General features: G+C 37.4%; 2 protein-coding genes and 1 long non-coding RNA gene across 3 annotated transcripts; 2 read left to right on the top strand and 1 right to left on the bottom strand.

The window, feature by feature from the left end:
- The first annotated feature begins 1242 nt into the window (after positions 1 to 1242).
- Positions 1243 to 9001, top strand: LOC103133552 (serine/threonine-protein phosphatase 2A 55 kDa regulatory subunit B delta isoform). Its single transcript, XM_007545328.2, has 10 exons — positions 1243 to 1438; positions 1626 to 1700; positions 5123 to 5220; positions 5366 to 5531; positions 5611 to 5723; positions 5844 to 6021; positions 6122 to 6286; positions 6407 to 6576; positions 7640 to 7731; positions 7907 to 9001. Exons 1-10 carry the CDS (start codon positions 1432 to 1434, stop codon positions 8184 to 8186), a joined length of 1344 nt encoding a protein of 447 aa, XP_007545390.1. The 5' UTR covers positions 1243 to 1431; the 3' UTR covers positions 8187 to 9001.
- On the top strand, positions 1707 to 4425 carry LOC103133551 (uncharacterized). Its single transcript, XR_475763.2, has 2 exons — positions 1707 to 2773; positions 3372 to 4425. It is a non-coding gene; the product is annotated as an uncharacterized LOC103133551 (long non-coding RNA).
- Positions 9002 to 9009: 8 nt separating the features above from the next.
- bnip4 (BCL2 interacting protein 4) lies at positions 9010 to 14371 on the bottom strand. Its single transcript, XM_007545329.2, has 6 exons — positions 14146 to 14371; positions 13760 to 13931; positions 13559 to 13619; positions 12494 to 12600; positions 11682 to 11831; positions 9010 to 10867 (listed from the first exon to the last, which is right to left on the bottom strand). The coding sequence occupies exons 1-6, from the start codon at positions 14186 to 14188 to the stop codon at positions 10825 to 10827; spliced, it is 576 nt and encodes a 191-aa protein (XP_007545391.1). The 5' UTR covers positions 14189 to 14371; the 3' UTR covers positions 9010 to 10824.
- Between the last annotated feature and the right edge of the window lie 7087 nt (positions 14372 to 21458).

Below are 21458 nucleotides of genomic sequence, written 5' to 3'. Positions count from 1 at the left end.
AAATTCCTCCATTTGAAAAAATAAGGATAGTTCAAATTGTGGTTATTAATTGAGAAATTTAAAAGGACTGATCTCTAATCTTTTTTTTTTTCCTGCTGGAAAAAAATAGTGATTTATTTATAGGTGTGTGTTAAAACATAACCATAATTTCATTGATAAAACAAACCGTGTAAATCAAAATGTATCTAGTTTGAGAAAAAAAAAAAATAGGACAACTTAATTGGCTTTTCCCTGGTGTTGTACATAATACAATTTTGGCCTTATCTGCCAAACGAGCTTGACTTCAGAAGTCCTGGTCTTTATCTGCATTATGTATGGGCCTTTTCCTTGCACATCTCCAAAGGAGTAAAACTCATGCGGTGTTTTTCTGGTGTGTTTCGCAAGGTTGCAAACTCTTCCTGTAGGTTCTGCAATAACACTTTAGATATTTTCGGAGACTTCTTTTAGCACCTAGTGATCTGTTTCCAAGGTGAACTTGTTTGAACAGCCAAACCTGATAATGTCAGCAGTTGTTTGGAATGTGTATACAACATAGACATTTAACAAATTCGAATTGTAATTGAGGACTAACCATGTTTTATTACATAGCCATGTATTTCATACATCATTGAAATATTTAAATAATTGTGCATGCATTCATTAAACATTTATCTCGAATGTTTATTTAATCGCTTATGTTTTTTTTTTTTGTTTTTTTTATTATAACACTTTTTGACCATAGACAGATTATTCAATAACATGGACTTCCACCATTTCACCACTAGATGTCACTAAATGCCCGTCAAATAGAACTATTGGTACCCTATCCTTTCACGTTTTTAAATTACATCTCACTTTAAAATTGTAATCATGTCACAAAAATTCAAAAACAAAACAAAACTAATGATATGTTTTAAAAGAATATTTTTGCATTTCTAATCCTTCGCATTTAAAATATAAATAAAAAAATATGCCGCCTGTTGAACACGCGGTCTAAAAATGTAATAGTCTGCCTGGTAGCTCGTTAAGATGTATTTTCTTTACTTTAAACTTAGAAATCATTTTCAAGCTGTTCTCTGAATGTAATGTTTGACTCAGTCACCAAAGAGCGGAAAACGTGTCTTAAAAACAAGACGCGGAGGTTTTATTATCTAGTTTGGTGTAATAAAGTTGGATAAATGGAAGAAAGAGGGAAATGTACGACGTTAGAAAGGGATGCACGGGAGGATGGATGGAGCCAGGATGTGGCATGTGTGCATGACGTCGTTTCTCCATGTACCGTGCGCCATTTTGGAAGAAAAAAAAATCACGGATAATTTCCGTGGTCTTGACAGATCTGGACCCGAGTCTTCTCACTGATTGTGGATGCTATCCGTTTCCCGGAGCGAGCGAGCCGCGTTGGGTTGATCGGGTATCGGATACTGTGTGCAACAAAAGCTGCTAAATGAAGCAATGGCGGGTAAGCTACTTTTGAAGGGAGGAAAAAGGATCCACCTCTCTCTCGGTGTGGCCTGAATCTGAACCAACGTTAGCGCTAGCGAGCTAAGTTGTCAAACTGTGTCCCTGTCAGGTCATCTCATCACCAGTTGAAAAACTAAAATAAGGAGACAGTCTAACCCAAACTAACGCCATCGTTCTTTTCGCAGGAGTTGCAGGAGGAAATGATTTCCAGTGGTGTTTCTCCCAAGTGAAAGGAGCGATAGATGAAGATGTTGCGGAAGGTATGTAGCTAGCGTTAGCTCGGCAGCTAAGCTAAAGCTGCTACTCGGATACCGTGGGGATGGCGCTCTGTGGGCTTGAAGGGAAATTCTCGACACGTAGCCACAGATGCAAGCATGATTTATTTTAAAAGTCGGTTCTCCCGTTTTGTGTGGGAACGCCCTTACCCTGTGAATTGCTGTTTTCGCTAACTAGCTGTAAGCTAGGTGGGAGCTAAATGTCAGTGTGCTGCTGGCGTGACATCATGGCTTGTTTTCATTCATACATGAAGAGTCGCTGTGCGTATTTAGCTGTCAGTCGCTGAAATATGGCCCCTCGTTCCCTTTTTCGGTACTTGTCTGCACTGCCTGTACCTGAAGTGTACTTCCTCATTGTCGGTAGAATGACATTTCAGGTATTCACTAGCAACGAGACAATACTGTTACTCCCTCAGTGACACCCTCTGTATACATATTTAGTCATTCAGGGAAATGCTATTTTACAAGCTTATGCAAATTTCTAATGGAGCCTTTCGCCGTTGTATGAGTAATGGAACATTTTCAAACAAGAAATCATCTAATTGTCTTCTGCTTTCCTGAATTTTCTCATTGATGTCGAAGTTGGCCTTTGATCTTGGTGCAGGGTAAAGGGCTAGTTCACCGCGTTTTTGACATCTGGCATTATTAAAAGAATATTAAGCTAGACGTTTTAGCAAAATGTGTGTTATAAGACCTGTTTGTCAAACCCACAACTTTAAAGTGTTGAAATCATGCGTGTTAAAAATGAGAACTGCTACAGCAGCTTTAAAAGCTGAAATTCTGTGCTCCTCAGTTTATACTGAAATTTGCTGAAGGTTGTGACCAAAAGTAAACAGCAATGTTTATTAAAAAAAAAATAAATACAAGATTGCTATACAATGTGTAAGGAGTTAAACATATTTCAAAATTACAGGCAAAAAAAAAAACGCATTCAGATTTGCTGTAATAAAAACACTTGTGGTTATTTACGATATTTGATCAACTTTCAGCCTTTTTAATGGTCACAATAAATATTAGTTAATTGGCTTGTAAATAGTCCTTTATTATTCAGCCTATAGGTTAGGGCTGTAGTGATACAGTAATCTTACGATATGATACGATACACGATATTCTGTCCACGATATGATATATATATATTGCGATATTCATCAAACGATACAATTCAATACACTTTTGCGATTTTCTGAAAGATTTTAGAGGGACAGAGTGATTTTGGTGATATTTTGTGACTGTTATAGAGTTGGATTGAATTAATTTAACTGAAAACTGATTAAAACACCAACCTGGCTCTGGTTGGACATGGACACAGACTTAAAGTCGACAGCTGGACAAAAAGAATCAAAGAAGTGGTGAGAAAACATGTTTCTTTTAATTGAAACAGTACAAACTGTAGCTTACATGGATTTATAAAGTAAATAAAGTGCACCAAGCACCCTGCTCTGAATAGTTTGATACCTTTTTTAACCTTGACACTTAACATCTGAAGGAATCACTCTAAGCCTGATGACCTAATCACTCTCCCGGCGAAGCAAGCAGTGAGTCAGCAAGATGACAGTTGGATGTTACGATACTTGCGGATGAATATCGATTTTTTTCTAGGAAAGAAAATATCGATATATATCGCGATATCGATATTATCCTACAGCCCTACTATAGGTGACATCTGTTGGTAGCAAATTATATTTACACAATTTTAAAATGGTGTAAAAACAGCAAAAAAAAACAACAAAATCCTGCTTTATGAAAAAGATGCATTCTTGTTCAAATGAAACACTGTTGCATCCTAAAATAGAGTATTTCTAATTTTTGTTGGAGTCTCTGGACCTCGCACAAGCTGATTTATTTGTGCTGATGTATCAAATCAGTTTATTTTTTGTTAGTTTCGGGAAACGTGGAAAGTGTTAACAGACTATTTACAAGTAGAATTTGTAAATTCTACTTGTGTTGTGCTTAATTATCATAAGACAAAATCTTTGAAAATAAGCTCAATATCATGCCATATACAGCAATCATTTATATCCAACAAGTAATAATTGCTATTTTGTGTATATTGCACACATTTACCTTTTGTTAATTTTCAAAACAACAATCTACAATAGCAAATAAAATGTCCTTTTTATGGGACAGTGCCGCCATGACTAGCATATTCAAAAGTTAATCCACTGGAGCATGAACAGCAGCTGCAGACTTTATTTTAAATAAATAACACTTAATGCTTCTTAAATGTACAAAAAGGAGTAGTCCACATTCCTTTAAAAAAAAGTATGTTGCTAATCTTGGGTCAGTCCTTGGTATGAAAAAAAAAATACTTGAAAACGGACACTTTTCTAAATTTAAACAAACCAAAGTTTTATCGACCATAATCATCGATCAAGGTAATCCTGCACAGATTTGACAGAGTTGAAGTTTGCAGATTTTGAGGTAGAATCTATCGAGGGCAATAAAGATCCAAAAAAACAGTAAAATAGTGAATGACAGAAATCCAGTGTGCAACCTTTGAGTCCCAGATCCATAGAGCTTATTTCTAACGTACTGCTTATTGCTGTCGACATGCATAGAAGGGATGTTTATATATGTATCAATCAATCTTTTCTAGGCCAAAGCTGATTGTCAGTTGTGTTTAATTTCTGACCTGCCAATCAGGTTATTTTCTCCCAATTACATTTTAAAAGTAAAAAAAAAAAAAAAAAGTGCTAAAGGTTTCAGTTTTAAAATGTAACAAACCCAGTTAAGCAATTGCTAAACTATTCCCATTTGTTCCTTAGTTATTTTTGTGTTTTTTTTTTCATATATTAAAATAAAGAAGTTGATCAAAGTTGTTGCTGTTGGTTGATTCTTTTTAGACTGATTTTTTATTTTTTTTATAGTTCTTAAGTTTTGATACACATAAATAAAAAGTTCATGCCAATCAAGGAAAAAAGTGTCTGATTCATATTCTGGCCAATATGTTGTTGATGCTTCAGCAAGTATAATGGTCAACATACAAATATACTGCAATACAATGTATTCTTATTAATGCTGCTGCAAAAATGTTGGTGTTAGACCAGCAAGTAGACAGCATAAACCAAGTGATTATTATTATTATTTTTTTGACTCGCTGCCTCCAAGAAATCTGGAAATCTGTTGCTGTGTTCACATCAGTATTGTTCTTCCTCCTCAAGATGATACTTTTGAAACGCTCCAGAGAACCGCGTAGCGCTATAGCGACCTCACGCTCAATTTCGCACCTCTTGACGACATTTGAAATCATTTTAGATTCGTATAACTGTGGGTGTGAGAAGTCAGAATAATTTTATGGATATCTTAAAATTAACTGTCATATTAAATTTTGTCAAAAGGGCAATGTTGGGTGAAGTCGCAGTCACCCAATATGTTTTTTTTTTTTTTTGTTTGTTTTTTTCTTTCAGCTGACATAATCTCAACTGTTGAGTTCAACTATTCTGGAGATTTACTTGCAACTGGAGACAAGGGAGGGCGAGTAGTGATTTTTCAACATGAACAAGAGGTAAGATTTGTTGAGTACAGTAAGGGATGATTTGCTGTGCCATCCCCCCTCCCTCCTCTGTTGCAGTGAAAGGATTTAAACCTGGTGACTCATGTTTTTTTTTTTGTTTTTTTTTGTGTGTGCTCTTATTTATTGTTCTCCTCAGTCTAAGAATCGTCCACACCTGCGTGGGGAATACAACGTCTATAGCACTTTTCAGAGTCATGAGCCAGAATTCGACTATTTGAAAAGTTTAGAAATTGAGGAAAAAATTAATAAAATAAGATGGCTACCCCAACAAAATGCTGCTCACTTTCTACTTTCAACAAACGGTAAGAGGCCTTGACTTTGTTTTAGACTTCATGCCCACGCCTGGTTTTCAAAACTGACGACGTCTTTAACTTCTGGCAGATAAAACTATCAAATTGTGGAAAATAAGCGAAAGAGATAAACGGGCAGAGGGTTACAACCTAAAAGATGAAGATGGGCGACTCAGAGATCCTTTTAGAATCACCTCTTTACGGGTATGTGCGACAACAGTTTAAACCTGCCTTTTTTTTTTTTTTTTTTTTTTTTGCCTGTGATGAGTTCTAAAACTTTTTAAATTGATAACAAGCGGTTGTTCTGTGATTGTTTTCTTTTAGGTACCAGTTCTGATGCCAATGGATCTCATGGTAGAAGCAAGCCCACGGAGGATCTTTGCAAATGCGCACACCTATCACATTAATTCCATTTCTGTAAATAGTGACCATGAAACTTACCTCTCTGCAGATGACCTAAGAATAAATCTATGGCACTTGGAAATCACAGACAGAAGTTTTAGTATCCTTTTCTTGATCATATCAGACGCATGCCTCGTAGTTTGGAGTCTGTATTCTTCTAAAAGAGAAGGCGGTTTGTTCCTTTAACGCTGCTCTCCCAGATATTGTAGACATCAAGCCCGCCAATATGGAAGAACTGACGGAAGTAATCACAGCTGCTGAGTGCCATCCACACCAATGCAATGTATTTGTGTACAGCAGTAGCAAAGGCACCATCCGCCTGTGTGACATGCGAGCAGCGGCACTCTGCGATAGGCACTCTAAGTGTAAGTTTATGGCTCAATAGAGGATAGTAGGATTACCTCACTTGCTCTTTGTAAATGTAGTTTTGGGAACCATTCTCATTTTTTCTTTTAATGTGTGTGTGTGTGTGTGTGTATTTTCAGTCTTTGAGGAACCTGAGGATCCAAGCAGCCGATCCTTTTTCTCAGAGATCATCTCCTCCATCTCAGACGTGAAGTTCAGTCACAGCGGACGCTATATGATGACACGTGACTACCTCTCCGTCAAGGTTTGGGACCTCAACATGGAGAACAGACCAGTGGAGACGTATCAGGTGCGTAGATCTACATCTGCAGGGGTTCAAAACAACTATTTTAGGTGCATCTCTCTGCACTTAGTACAAATATATGAAATGTAAATCCACTAAGACTATTATGACTTTTAGCTATCATTTCAACAACATTGAGTAAGTAACAGTAAATAACCGCCACATTTAGAGTGATTTTTATGTTTATTTATTTGAATTATTATTTTTTTTAATTAGAGAAATGTATTTGATGACAGCTCCATTGAGATACAAATAATCAAAGTAACTTTAAGCTAGAAAAGTCTTGAAGAAATGCTGGTGTTTTACGGGGACAGCCATGTTATCCCTAAAATGTATAAACTTTGGGAATCTAGAGTAAAAGTACTCCAAAAAAAAAAATATCAAACATGCTAACACTAGCATGTTCCTATCGATATCTAACACAATGTTTCACTAAAGTTGGGTACTCCGTCCTTGTTAGCTAAAATGCTAGTGTAAGCTAACAAGCTATTAATAGTATGTCGGGTTATGTTAGCTAACCCTGTTTGTTGGGCTAAAAGCTGTACATATTCGCTGTCTTTGGCTAATATGCTAACAAGTGCATGTTAGCCACTTTCAGCTCTGCTCATTGAATGTATTGAGCTACAATGCATCAAAATGTTGCCTAACATAAGTTCTATGTACTATGAAAGTCATGTGTGTTTGCTATATTTCGCTACAATGACATTAGCATTCGATGGAATACTGTCAGGTGCCGTTGGTGCCCAAGTCCAATCCTTGAGCGATAACATTCTGCGACTTTTGGATGCACACTTAAATCAAATGCCTAAATTCCTTCATCAGATTCGGATGCGTCTGAAAGCTGCAGGATGAGTAGCTCTTGAGGTCTGGGCTTAATTATTCCCACATGACAACATGCAATTCACTGCTCTCCATTTATTGCCTTTGCAGACAAAAGCAATAAATGGTTGTTTAGAAATGACATGGGCTATGCATTTATAATAAGTTTTGTGTCGCTACTTTTAAGATTTTCAAAGCAATTGTATTTCTTAAGTCAAATATTCATGTCTATTGAAATGCTTTGTTTCAGGTCCACGAATACCTTCGCAGTAAGCTCTGCTCCTTGTATGAAAACGACTGCATCTTCGACAAGTTTGAGTGCTGCTGGAATGGCAGTGACAGGTAAACAAACGTCCTCCCTGTTGCAAGCAGTTATCGTTCCCCTGCTGCCGCTTTAGATCTTTCAGCATCATCGACCCACGAGTCGCTTTGTTTTTTTGTTGTTTTTTTTTTTTTCTCCTTTCGTTTTACGGCGAGACAATCAATGGGGATAATCCGTTTTTACTTCCTCCACCAGTGCCATCATGTCCGGCTCCTACAACAACTTCTTCCGAATGTTTGACCGCAACACCAGGCGGGACATTACACTGGAGGCGTCCCGGGAGAGCAGCAAACCACGGGCCACGCTCAAACCCCGCAAAGTGTCCACCGGCGGCAAGAGGAAGAAGGACGAGATCAGCGTGGACAGCCTGGACTTCAACAAGAAGATCCTCCACACTGCCTGGCACCCCAAAGATAACGTGATAGCTGTGGCAGCCACCAACAACTTGTACATTTTCCAGGACAAAATCAACTAAAAACAAAAAAAATATAAAAATATTTGGGGCTCCAGAGGATAGGGCTTTTACCATACCTGTGTAGTTAAGCCTACTACTTGTCTATCTGTATAAGAAGAAACAGCCTTGTTGTTCCTCCTGGTGAAGAAATTGAAAGCACGTGTCTACTTTTTTTTTTGCCACAGGAGGTTGATCCATAGGCCTGTTTTATTTTCGAGTCTGAGCTTAGGTTGTTTTTTGCCTTTGGCACCAGGGCAATCAGCACGCCCCTCCCCTGACCCAGAAAGCCCAATTCGGGTCTAATTGATGGAATGGCACTTCCTAGAGGTCAAACCCTTGAACATTGCTATTTGTGTTGACATTTTAAGCCTTCATTTCACGATTTGACGACAGAACTCTCGGAAGTCCTTAAAGTGACGTCTTGTCAAGGTTGTATTCATCTTTCAGAGATTTTTGGGCCCTGAGAAGCACGGGTGAATAGGCCGGTAGGCCTAACTGTAACATTCCCCCATTGGTCTCGTATTCAGGCCAAATTACTGCTGGAAAAAGGCCCATGAATTTGAAAAGTGGACTTGTTTCATTTCCTCCCTTCCCCCTCCCCCCGTTCTCTTCTTTTTATCCCCCAGTCAATACAGCAACGTAAAATTCACTGACTGTATCTACTCAAGTACACCTTGTCATCGACATAATAAAAGAAACTAAAACTACAGATGTGTTTTTAAATTTAGAAGTAAGGTATTAAAACATGTTTATTGCTTTGCATGTTTTTATGTTGTAGAGAGGTGGAGAAATGTCCAGTCACGCCACTGTTTTTTTTTTTTTTTTTTTTTTCTTTCTTTCTTTTTCAAGCAGATCTACGTCAAACTTGTCGAGGAAAAAAAACTATATTTGGGGCAATCGGTTTGGAAATTACTGTCAGAAAATGTCTGCGTGAAGAGATTAAAGTCCTACTTTTTGACACTGTTTTAGGATGCAGACTGGAAACTGAATGGCACAAAATAGAGTCCAGGACAAAGGGAATCTGCAGCCTTAATACCTACTTCAACCAGTGACAGCTACGAGTTGCGTCCCCGAGCGTTATACGAACCTCATGTGCATTATTTGTAAATCCTATTTTATAGAGTTTTGTCCTCATACACTGCTGCTACACGTGGCTGTCTATGAAAACACACAAAGGAGGAAAATTGCACACCATACATACAGTTTATGTGATAGAGTGCCTCCAAATCTTGTAATAAGTAGAAAACAAAGACAGGCCTCATACATGTGCCCTTTTTTTTTTTTTTTTTTTTTTTCCTTTTTTTTTTTTTTTTTTTCCATTTGATTAGGGATGCCACCCAGATCTGAACCACATACTGCAAACGTGGATCTTTGTAGTTGTGAATGCAGACATGAAGGTTGACGACACAAAACGTATACTGATGACGTTACAAACACATAATAATGCATTGTCTTTGTCCATTGATTCCTAACATGGTGGCAATGTATTCACTTGTTTATTATTTTGACCAAAGTTCAATAAAATTTTAATTGTGTTCATCTGCATGTTTTCCTTTTCTTTTTTGTTATGCGTGGTAAAGAGTTGGAAGTCCGTCAGGCACATAAATGTTTAATACAGGCCTCCACACTGCAGGGGTCCAAACGTTGCACAATTCAGTAGATCCTAACACATTTAAAAGCAAATGTAGCATTAAATATGCAAGACATGAAATATTGATAAAAGAAATGTATATTTAAAGCTGCATTTTACTCTCCAAACAACATAATTATCAGTAATTATTTTCACTGGTTCTGAGCCATTAAGAGTCACTGATGTGGGTCTCTACCTGCTCATTGGACAAGAGTGTTGAGTCCAAGCATATATGTGGGAAAGTTTAGTGGTGGGAAAAAGTGAGAGAAAAATAACTGCAGCCTTTAGAGAATTATGAATCAAAGCCTATTGAGGAATTTGGAGATTAACAATTCGCTCACTTCACCTGGAGTCAGGGATGGAAGAAACGACATACACAGACGCATCTAGAACTTCGGTCACATTTCCTGTGTGAATCCAAACCTGGACTGTTATTTCACAGTGCACTGCAAAACGAAATCTATCAAACAGATATGGTTTTGTCATATAACCTGTGTAACATTTAATGATCTATATGTTAGATTATTGGGAATAACAAAGACACTTGCTGATTTATTTATCAAATGTACTTCCAATTTCCTTAAAATTCTAACATATTTTATTATTATTACACTTAGCTGTTTCTGATTATCAACACTGAGCTAATGATTTTCCTATTAATTTTTGTCACAAGGCTGATCTAAGAAGAATAGCAAATTCAGCACGTCATAATAAATGAAATCAGATCTTATTTAAATAAAAAAGAAGTGATTTATATTATTTATATATATATATAATATATATTTGTCCCATAGCATGCATGTGCAAGGAGCGGTAAGCAGCAAAACGATCATCTCAGTTAGCAGTGAACACATCATGGACAGGGTGATTGGTTGTGGTGCATTCAACAACACAGCAGTGAGAGATCCTCAGCTCTTCATGCTGTCGGGCAATCAGTCAGAATCACAGGTCACATGGCACAGGTCCCAATTTAATAAGGCATGCCAAGCTGGTCGTAACGCGCCGTCCCTAAACGCATCGGCACCTCGCTCAGTAGGTGTTGTGGGAAGTTAGGCGCTTCCCAATAAATATCCTGAAAATAGAGAAACATTTTTTATGTTAAAGTAGTCCTTTACAAATGACTAAGTTCAAATATTACAGGTGCATCCTAAAAAAAAAAAAAAAATAGAATATATTCAAAAAGTTTATTTATTTCAATATGTCAAAAAAATGAAACTGATATAGTTTCAACGTAATGTTAATTTAGTTAGTTATTTCTGTTCATTTTGATGATTACGGCTTACAGTTAATGAAAAACCAAAATGGAATTAAAAAAAAAAAAAAAATTCAGTGAAGAGACAAAAATAAAATTTTCCAAAACAGAAATGTTAACCCTACTGATACATATGGCCATAAACTCCACACTACAGTGCATGCGCTCAGCACTTGAACCAGGGAGATTTCACAACTTTCTGAAAGGAGCCATTGGCTTTTGCATCAATTCCTACTAGACATTTTCCTTCCACTCAACTTCCTAATAAAATGTTTGGATGTAGCACTTTTAAAACTTACCTTTCATGGCTTACTCTTCTTGTTGGGTGTGTAAGTAACTGCTGGACAACTATCAAGACAGAAGTCTTTTCATGATTGTGTAGGCCATACCACAACGTTTTCCTAAGGAAAATCATTTTCTTTCCATCGAATTTAACAGAAATAATATTTGGAATACACTACGCTGTGTCTAATAAATTTATAGGATATATGAGCTGAGCTTTTTGAATTCCATTTGTGAAATTCATTAACCTATCAGCAATACTCAAATTTATTGAGATGCACCTGTGTGCTGCGTAAAAATTAATGAGGCTCCATGACATTCCCAGAGTCGGAATATAAATCCTACCGCTTACCCCAAGCCAACAGCGAGAATGTGAGAGATGATTAACGAGGGAAGGAATATCTTCAGAAAGTCGGCGGAGAGGATGCCGCCCTTCTTCATGACACTGGTGTTCCGTATGCTGAGCGAGGTCGAGCGCTTGGGGTTCTTCAGCAGGAACTCCCTGCGGAGCAGCACATTAATATTTCAGTCTTTTTGCATAGATTAAAGATCAGCTATTTCTGGTTTAATGTCATGCGAACGCCCGTGCTCACACAGATACCGCCGTGAAGTCAGCAAATCACAAATATGACAGTATGGGGAAAATATAAGCAATCTAATTCGGGTTAGAGCCCCGAGTGTTTGCAATTAAAACTACACTAGAGCTATGACAGCCTTGACTACAGTGACTTCATTTAAAACTGAAAAGTAATGATTACTCTAGCTCCTAATATCGTGTTTATTACACCTATGGCAATGCTTTTCATGGCATCTTCTCTTGGAATCTCAAAGGGTTTCGAATGTTTTTGAAACTTTTAAAACCTCTGTATATCTTGATAACAGCAGCCAAGTCTACACACCTCAGTGAACAGCAGTTCCCCAAGTCAGTGTTTTCCAGCCCTGCTCCTCAAGGCACACTGCCCCTATGTTTAGATGTTTACCTGCTTCAACACACCTGATTTTAATTGATGGTCGATTGCCAGGCTTTTGTTGAATGAGGCATGTTAAAGCAGGGAAACATGCAGAGCAGTGTGCCCTGAGGGCAAGGGTTGGGAAACACTGCCCTAAATGTTCAAACATTTGTGTTTAAAAAAAATAAATAAATAAATAAAATGAGCTCTTTACTTTGGCGGACTGTTCTCGGGCCGACTTGACCAGTCCCATATCCAGTCGGCATTTTTCTTCATCAGACTCTCCACTTCACGTCTTCTCTCTTGGAAGTCTTCATCTGACTGGAAAAATTGACAGCAATGAAAACTGTCTGCGTTTTAAAACGAAACGTGAGCAACAGATGATTTTAGGGTGTACAATGGCTATGAAGCCCAAGATTAGCGTTAGTAGTATTAAGGCTGATTCACTTGCATAAACTAAGCCTGAATGCACAACAAATAAGAACCTCCCTGTACAGGAATGCCAGAGTTATTAGGACATATTTTCTTGTTCCTGCTTTGACATGTCAAACATAGTGCTGCTACAGTCTTGTAAATGTATACCATATTGTATTGCATCGCTTGAACATTTTGTTACGTTATAACCACAGAAATTGGTTTTATTATAGACCATCATGTGAGAATGGAAAGAGTGTGGCAGCACACCACAAATCTGACTTTTATTTAAAAAAAAAAAAGAAGAACAGCAAGTCTGCATTTGCACAGAGAAAAACCATTAGTAGAGTTGTTTCAACTTCACCACCAGCGATGTGTAAGGGACACAACAAACATGTGGAAACAGGAGTCCTGGTCAGATGAGACCAAATTTAAAGTCGTTGGCCTACAAGCAAACTGATGTGCACTGTGGAAAACTAACTCGACAGCTCCCTTGAACACACCATCGCCAAGTGAAGCACGGTAGAGGCAACATCCGCTGTGGTGATATGGAAAAGATGGATGGAGTTAAATACAGGGTAGGCGTGGAAGTTAAAAGGCTTTAAAAGACTTGAAACTGGAGTAGCTGTCTCAGATGCTATCTGACTTAGGTTGAGCTGTTTTGTAAACACAAATGGGCAAAAATCCCGGGCTGCAGACTTGCAAAGCCGACAGTCACATACCGCAGAAGACTTCCAATTGCAATTGCGGCACAAGGTGGTTCTAAAAACTATTTTTCAGTTGAATGTAGGAAAAAAAGATCAGAGAACATTGATACATTTTTCAGGAAATGTACAAAAAACTAAGTCGTTCTAACATATTCTACCTGAGAGCTGTTTCCTTCTGAGCCTCTCCACAGAAGAAGGGGAGTCTGTGATCTGAGTGGGCTGTTGCGGAGAAGAAAATACATAACAGAGACGTGAACACACCCGGAACAGCAGCTTCTTGGGTAATAAGTGTTGCACAACCAACGTTGAAAGAACAGCACCGACTCTTCTTCCTCATATTTTTATTTTTGCAAACCAACCTGTTGCACTGGGAACTTCCTTTGGAGCTGCTCCTGCCTGACTCGTGTTGCGCTTCTAGGAGCATTTTCTCCACGTCCCCCTGCTGACTGGACGTGGGAATGTGCTCCTGGCTTCCTCGATGACTGGTACCTTGGGAGCCAGTTCCACTGAAATGCAGCTCTACCCAGGAACCTTAGGATAAACAGTGTCTACACATGAATGCTCGTTGTTATCCTTTTTTTTATTTTATTTTTTACAGGCGTATTGGTAACAACTCCCACGAAGGGTAAAGTGCACAGCAGAACAACTAACAGTTCAAACGCTGAGAGGGGGGGAAACACCATTAAATATAGAGACAACAACGTGCTTCTAATGTTTTATATATCATTAGCTTTCAGTACTTTACCTTGCAAACTCTCGTCAGATGACGCGTCCTTTTGAAGCGACATTTGCGCTGTGCCGTGTGACGAACTTTAATCGGAAACACAGCTTTAAAGGCCTGAATTGTAGGTGAAATGGTGGCGAAATGTCCCCAACCAGCTGGAGTCTCAACTAGCACAATAACAGTGACGCAATATTTTGTTTATCCGAACTGGGATTGGCTCCAAAAAGGAGGGCACGTATAAAACGCACACCAAGTTCCAGTATGACATCTGAGTCAGTGCGCATGCGCAGGGTCACATCTACGCCTTCTGAATACCCTTTCAGTTAAGTTTAAAGCATCACGGATGCATATTAAGATCTGGTAAATTATCACTGTAGCAATATAGAAAAAAAAAAAAAAAACTTCGCTCATGTCAGGTTTATTTGTGCAGGTTTGTTGAAATATTGCAGTTCCACTCAGTCGTCTGAAGATGGCAGCAATGACTCATCACTGTCATGTTCTTCAGAGTTGTAGCTGCGCTAGCACTTTCCAAACTGTCACAACTTATTTTTTGAGGTCGAGTTTTGATAAACACTTGAGCGGGAGGGATAAAGAGGGGGTTAAAAATTCAACAATTGTTTTAGCAAAGTTAGTTGTTAATTAAATATTAATTATTAGAGGTTATATTCTTCAATGTGTTCGTTATTGTCTTAACTTTTGGGTGGGGAGGTGGGGAGGGGGGTGTAAATAAGACTGGAAAAAACTAAGTTTTAGATGCAAAGCTGCAAGAAGAACCCCCCAAAAAACTGCAAAAGCAGCTGCCATTTGTCAAAGGCAGTTTTACGCAGCGCTGACTCAGAATACTAATGCACATTAACTTGCATCACTTTCTTAAGGCTTTAAAATTATTTGCTACTTTGTGTTGTTCGAACACATGGTTTCTCAATGTAATGCTTTGACGTTTGCTGTAACGTGGCAACATATGGGGAAAGAAGGGGTATGAATACCTTTGCCAAGCAATTTACAAATCAGTTAAGTTTTGATGTAACTGCGACAGACCTATTAATCGAAGTGAATTAAAGTTTTCAGACACACAATGAGAAACATTACCTGTCATACCTTTGTTGAAGAACTGCCCAAGTGTATGCTCCAATGTGAAAAGGTAAAGTACGGATTCATTGTTCATTAGTTCTTCATCAGGCAAGCCCAAATTTGAATCTGGCAAATGTAATTATTTTAGCTCCCATGGAGATAAGCGTGACTGATTATCCTGAAAAAAATGTAATTATTTCTACAATAGAGAGAGCTTCTTATTATTCTGAGATGTGGGTTCCTTTTCCATACAGGAATAGGCTACATTTATTTAGGCAGAGGGAACTGTTAAGACTATTTTAAATTAACTGTGTAAGTGCAGCAAAAATAAAAGGTTGCGATCAACATCATACAGAACATTTTGTCTTTTGCGAGCTATTTTGAGCAATATAAGTATTGATATTATTATTGTTTAATAAGACGATTGCCGAAAATGGAAGAAGCCATTCTTCTTGTGGCTGAATTTGAATGAACAAATAAAATGAGGAATAAATGGTAGAAATAAAGGAAAACCGCTTTTTTTTTATCAGTACGACTCAAAATGTGACAATTAAAAAAATATGTAATGTATTTATCTTTCCTTTGGGTGTTTTTCAGCAGAACCTCAGTTTATGGCAAGCCATTTTTAACATTTAATTACCAAAGTACCTGAAAGATTTAGACAGCTGTATAATTCAAAGTCTGTTAAATACCAATTATTTGAGATATGGTCACTTTACCCCAAACTTTACCTACCATAATAACCTGAAATAATTTCATTGCCTTTTTTACAGCTTCAAGAGAAATATACTGAATGATTAATCCAAAGAAACAACAAAGAAAATCATAGAAAGATACAGTATGTAGCCTTATAATCATTCAAATTAATAATTAAAATAGTATCTTATTAAAAAGTCTGAACCTTGTTTAGAAATGTCTCTCTCAGTCTTTGCAATGTTTTTATTTTATGGGCTAACAGAACATTGAATATTAATGCCGACTGATTTGCATGTTGCAGTTATTATGACACATCTTTACATCACTTAATAAAATGTCATTAGGTGTGACTCAATACCAGCTTGGTAGGTTTACTTTGTTCTCTGGAAGTCTCTTAAGATGAAATAAAGTAAAGTTGACACCTTTACCGAAGCTGTCAGAGCTTGTTTAAACGTCTCTGTATTCAGCTAACTCTTTGTGTGTCTGGGTGTGCTGTAGATGACAGCTCATCAATAGATTTTTTTTTCTTCCCCCCCAACAGTTGACTGGTGAGAATAGATGAAGTTCACTAAAAGTAAATAGAAATTGATATTTATGTTGGCTTTGTATGACGGATGCTGGCACTGCCCAGATGCATGTGCATATATGGGAGGATGTTGTGAGCAAAACACCAGGAGAAAACAGAGCGGAAATGATAATATTGGCTGGACTGATATAATGAGATAGAAAACTCGTCAATAAATTTACACCAGGTAAATATTTATTTATGTATTTATTTATTTATTTATTTATTTATTTATTGGTCAATCCATTTTTAAGATCATGGATTATACTAATACGTTAGTTGTCCTTTTCAGTTTAACTTTCAGATTTGGTTGGGTTTTGCATACCCCTTGCTTAATCATAGTCTGTTGACTACATGTTTAGTCAGTGAATATTTTAGTAAAGTGTCTCCTGGTTAAAACGATATGCTAGCGTTGCGCATATCAAGTTTCATTTTAATTTCAAGGAGTTGAAGTTGTGAGTTTTGCTGTGGATTAAGGCAGTCTTACCTTCACACCCACCACCATGTAGATCATCACCTCTCGGAAGACTTGCTCCATTTTCTCCTTGCTCTTGAGTCATTGAAATGTGTTATGGCTCGTAGTATTACAGTAGAATACATTCACAGCTGCCCAGGGGGTAATTTGGTTTCTCCTCCATATAAAATTGACACCTTCCTGTGCTTATACCATTTTATGCTAAGTAACTTGCCAAGAGTACTCAGCTTGTATAATTTTTTCAAATAACTCCTGCATGCGTTATGCAGTTTTACCTTATTTAATCAGCTTTTTCCTACTGAAATTAGTGGCCATTTGTAGTAGGTAGAACTCCCCCGCAGCTTCATAACATAGGAGCGTAGAGTTTTGTTCATTATTTTTGTTTATACAATGTAAGGAGGGGATTATGTGGCACTAAGGTTTGTTTAACCACATCACCTCTGTGGTCTTTGTAATTTTGCCATACTTTTCCAAAAAAGCATTTTGGGCAGAGAGCAAAGAAGAAGCCATAGCAGCATGAGGACACAACCGTCCTTTTTAAATCTGCGTAACAAACTAAAACAAGACTGAAAGCCTTTAACTTAGCATATTACAGGCTTGTTAAAATGCCGAGATGTTTGATTTCTTATTCCAAATTCTGTGCCATCCACATATTCTGGCTCTTTGAATTCCCAGTGAGGTCCTCTGGTCCCCCAGGTGTTCTTCTGGAGATCAAGAGTGGCCTCCAGTCAAAGCAGACAAGAAACATTTGGTTGTGGAGTCCTTGAAGATTTAATCAGATTCAGAAAAACCTCGCTGATCCCTGCAGGGAAACTGTTTTGTAAGAACTGCTCAAGATTGTGGAAATATTCAAATTATGCAGAGGTGCAAAAAAAAAAATACATGAAAGCACTGGGGTACACTGTCTCCACTGGGTCTGTTAGGGGTTATTGTCAATCAGAAGATGACCTAAGGCGAATTAAGATTTCTTTGTGAATTAACAGAGGCCAAGTGCATGGTAAATGAAAAATGTAAAAGAAAAAATATTATGCAAATCATGTATTTTTTGGGGGTCTCGGGGCGTAGAGGGGGAGACAGCCAAATCTATATTTTAGAAGTCACACTATGATGTCTGTTATTTCTAAATAAAAAAACAAAACAACAACAACTCCAGTTTCACAGGTGTCTTACACAATTAAAAACCGGGTTAATTGTTAATTTTATATGCAGCAGCAAACCCTTGGGAATGGAAGAAATATGAAACCTTACAGGGTCTTCCTGCCTCTTGCAGTCCTCAGAGTCAAATGATATTATCTTGTGTCTTTATCATGGAGGAGATCTAATATACCCCAGTGTGCCTGGCGCATTCTGATTAATAAATAATAGATGACTTACCATTAAATTAAAAACAGCCTATTCATCTCATGCTTTTATTTAAACTTGTTAGGGCTTCTGGACAACTCTTGTTTATCTGATGTCTCTCTAACTACTTCTTTGAGAGTGTGGCAAACAGAAAAAAGCGTATGGGTGATTTCTTTAACGCAAATGGTTTGCTTTATTCTGTCAGGACAGAGATTTGGGGTTTTTAATCAAACATCTGGCTAAAAAAAATAAATAAATAAAAAATCATGATCCAGTTTGTTGGACTGGATCATGATTTTTAGCTAGAAGGATCGTCTTCATTCCACACCGATTACCGTTCTGAACCACTCAATGACTTCTTCCACAACATGAAGATAGAACAAAGAAAATCTGCTCATTGTTGCTAATGTCAGTGGGCTGTGGTCATGATAGTCAAACTTTCTACCCAGATTGACAGTCCAAGCCAGCTCTTGCATCCATGCACCAGAGGAGTAGTGATCATCCAACCAGAGGTGGGGTCTAACAAGTGTGTGGGCATGTCCGATTGCACAGAGGAAGTAGATTACGGCGTTGTTTGTAAATCACAGAAGACTATGAAGACGGAACATGTGGATAACTGATTACTGTAGAGAAATGTATTATCATAACTAAAATGGTTTTCACAGTTGAGGTGGCAAACATTTGATCAGTCTATTTTAATACAAACACAAATTAGTATCTAAACCAATGACTAGCAGAAAAAAAAAGAATGTGTGTTGTTTTCTTTGTTGATTTGCTCAGGATCCCTATTAGCTGTCGTTGTGACAATGCCTACTCCTTTCTGTGGTCAACATAATAAAAACACATTTAAGGGTTTAATCCAAATGGGATTGCAAGGATATTTTTTGGAGGAATCTGAAGAAAAGTATGTTATGTAGGTGAAAGGTCAAATCTGATGATACTAAGGCAATCTTTTCAAGCTAAATTAACCTAATCTGCATTGGATCAAATTTGACCCATTATTAGCAAAATAATACAAAGTGGGTTGTTTCTTAGAGTGCAAAAAGTTTTTTTTTTTTTTTTTTAATACAGATTGAGTAGAAAAGAACTATGAAAGGAAGAGGACTGACAGGGAAACTGTGTGAAAGCTGTGGGAACTCCAAATGTGAGTAAGTGTTAAAGATAGTTTTACAAGTTGAGCCATCATGGGCATAAATCGTGATGGTCTGCGGTCTTTGCAGAAGGAAATTAATCATTGTCTCAGCAAACAGTGAAAGTGGACTCATGTGTACTTTAGCTATTGCAACAGCACTGTTTGTAGTTTGTAACCAAACATAAGTCGCATAAGTTACTGTAATTTGACATGAGACAAAAAAAAACAGCCTAAAAACATGCAGGGCTTGAAATAATGCCAGTGCTTTTGTGGTTTGAGCCAAACCAACTGAGCGCGTCCGTTTATATTACGACTGTTTCATTAATCTTTTTGGGGAAGACAGTAATGTTCATTTTGGCATTTTAATCTCCCAATTGCTTGATGTTGAGGCACTTCAAATTGTAATTTATGCAATGCAGCTGCTCAAGCAGTGCAGCAGACTCCAAGAGAATAGTCATTTTAATTAAAGGAGGCATTCAGAAACTAATCACAGCAGTTTATTTTATTTTTTTTCTTCCAAACACACTGATATGCAATGAGCCAGAACCAAACAAGATATATTTCTCTTGAAACCCTCGTAATACTAAATATTTCATATTGTTAATACTCAAGACTCTCATAAGCAGATGCTTATTTAAACTTGTTCCAAAAACAGACCAAATGTCTACTTTTTTCTCTGCATGAGTACCTTAAGATCTATTCATGCTGCTGTAGAAATACATTCATGTTGCATGATTAGGCTTCGCCACAAAACCTCAAATACTATTTTCTCATAATGGAATATTATGGAAATTCTATTATGTTGTATTTTAAGCCTTTGAGAAATGGCTGAACCACTGGAATCTTACGATACCAGAATCCCAGAAAGCAAGTCCTGGGAACCTCTCAGTTATTTGTATAAAAAATAATAATAATAATACATGACTAAAAAAATGTTTTGTAAGTTACAAACAAATGATTGACTATAACAAAAATCAATCTGAACCTAAAAAACTAAGTGAAAAAAAGTACAAACAAAGAGAACTTTCAGTATGAAAAGTGCGCAAAAATGGACAAGAGACAGGGAACACTGATAACGCTCAAAGAACAAAAAAAAAAAATACTGATAAGCTGCTAGATATTAACCTCACAGTGTAATTTGCAGAAGACACTCATATTTCTATCCATGCGTGAGTTCTGTTTGACTCCAGGGGAGGATTTAATGATATCCTGATATGAGGGGCTATAATTCATGATAAACTGTGTTCAATACTGTCGTGTTACTCGTCCCTCCCAGGGATAATTTTCTGTTCGTATAATTGTCTTGTTCTAGGGCTTGTTATGAGGGAGTGAGCTCGCTGGTAGGGTGGAGATAACATCCCCCTCTGTACAGATTGCTTCGGGGGTGAGGAGGAGGCACAATTGTTTGTATAGCCATTAAAAGACATGTACGATAGTTTTCAGAAAATTTACAATGTCGCTTGTTTTCTCGGTCTCACAGTGAAAGACGCTCAGTTGCCTGGCTGCCACAATCATTGCATATCATGCAGCAGATAATTGGAGCTAATGATTTTTTTTTCTTTTTGTGCTCCTTTGACAAAGCCTAATTATAAAAGCAGAGTCACATCTAATACAGAAGCCAAAAAGTCATTTATTGGGGTTAAACATTGGAACAATCGACCATGTTCTTGTCATACACCATCGCAGCTAATCATGTCAACAGAGACTGTTTTTTTAAAAACTGCAGCCTGCTAAATATGTGAAGCATATTTTCACTTCAGCACCTTGAAATAAACAACAGCGGGCTTTACTGTCCAAATTCATTTGCATTAAAACGAGAAGAAATATATTTCCTGAAGTTGAAGGTGGAAAACATGGAAACCATCAAGGAAATTGTCAGTTTCAGGTTTTTTCATAAAAAAAAAAAAAAAAAAAAAAAGATGTCTGCTTTTATGCAAAATCGCTGACGTGCTTGAAGAAATGCAACCTGGTGTAAGGCTGGCCCCAGAAAAAGCAAAATTTGATTCTCAAAAAAAGTTATTTATTTATTTATTTATTTATTTATTTATTTATTT

This window comes from Poecilia formosa, unplaced genomic scaffold, assembly GCF_000485575.1.
Source record: "Poecilia formosa unplaced genomic scaffold, Poecilia_formosa-5.1.2 Scaffold12, whole genome shotgun sequence".
Lineage (NCBI taxonomy): Eukaryota > Metazoa > Chordata > Actinopteri > Cyprinodontiformes > Poeciliidae > Poecilia > Poecilia formosa.
The sequence above is the reverse complement of the archived record's forward strand: the minus strand, read 5'-3'. Positions and strand labels throughout refer to the sequence as shown.

Excerpts from the sequence above, each read along its gene's own strand:
- LOC103133552 (XM_007545328.2), top strand. Across the intron at positions 5,221-5,365 it reads TTTTTCAACATGAACAAGAG|TCTAAGAATCGTCCACACCT; the intron begins GTAAGATTTGTT and ends TGTTCTCCTCAG. Across the intron at positions 6,287-6,406 it reads CTGCGATAGGCACTCTAAGT|TCTTTGAGGAACCTGAGGAT; the intron begins GTAAGTTTATGG and ends GTGTATTTTCAG.
- bnip4 (XM_007545329.2), bottom strand. The coding sequence starts at position 14,188 with ATGTCGCTTCAAAAGGACGCGTCATCTGACGAGAGTTTGCAAG. Across the intron at positions 13,620-13,759 it reads GGAAGTTCCCAGTGCAACAG|CCCACTCAGATCACAGACTC; the intron begins GTTGGTTTGCAA and ends TCTCCGCAACAG. Across the intron at positions 10,868-11,681 it reads ATTCTCGCTGTTGGCTTGGG|GATATTTATTGGGAAGCGCC; the intron begins GTAAGCGGTAGG and ends CTCTATTTTCAG.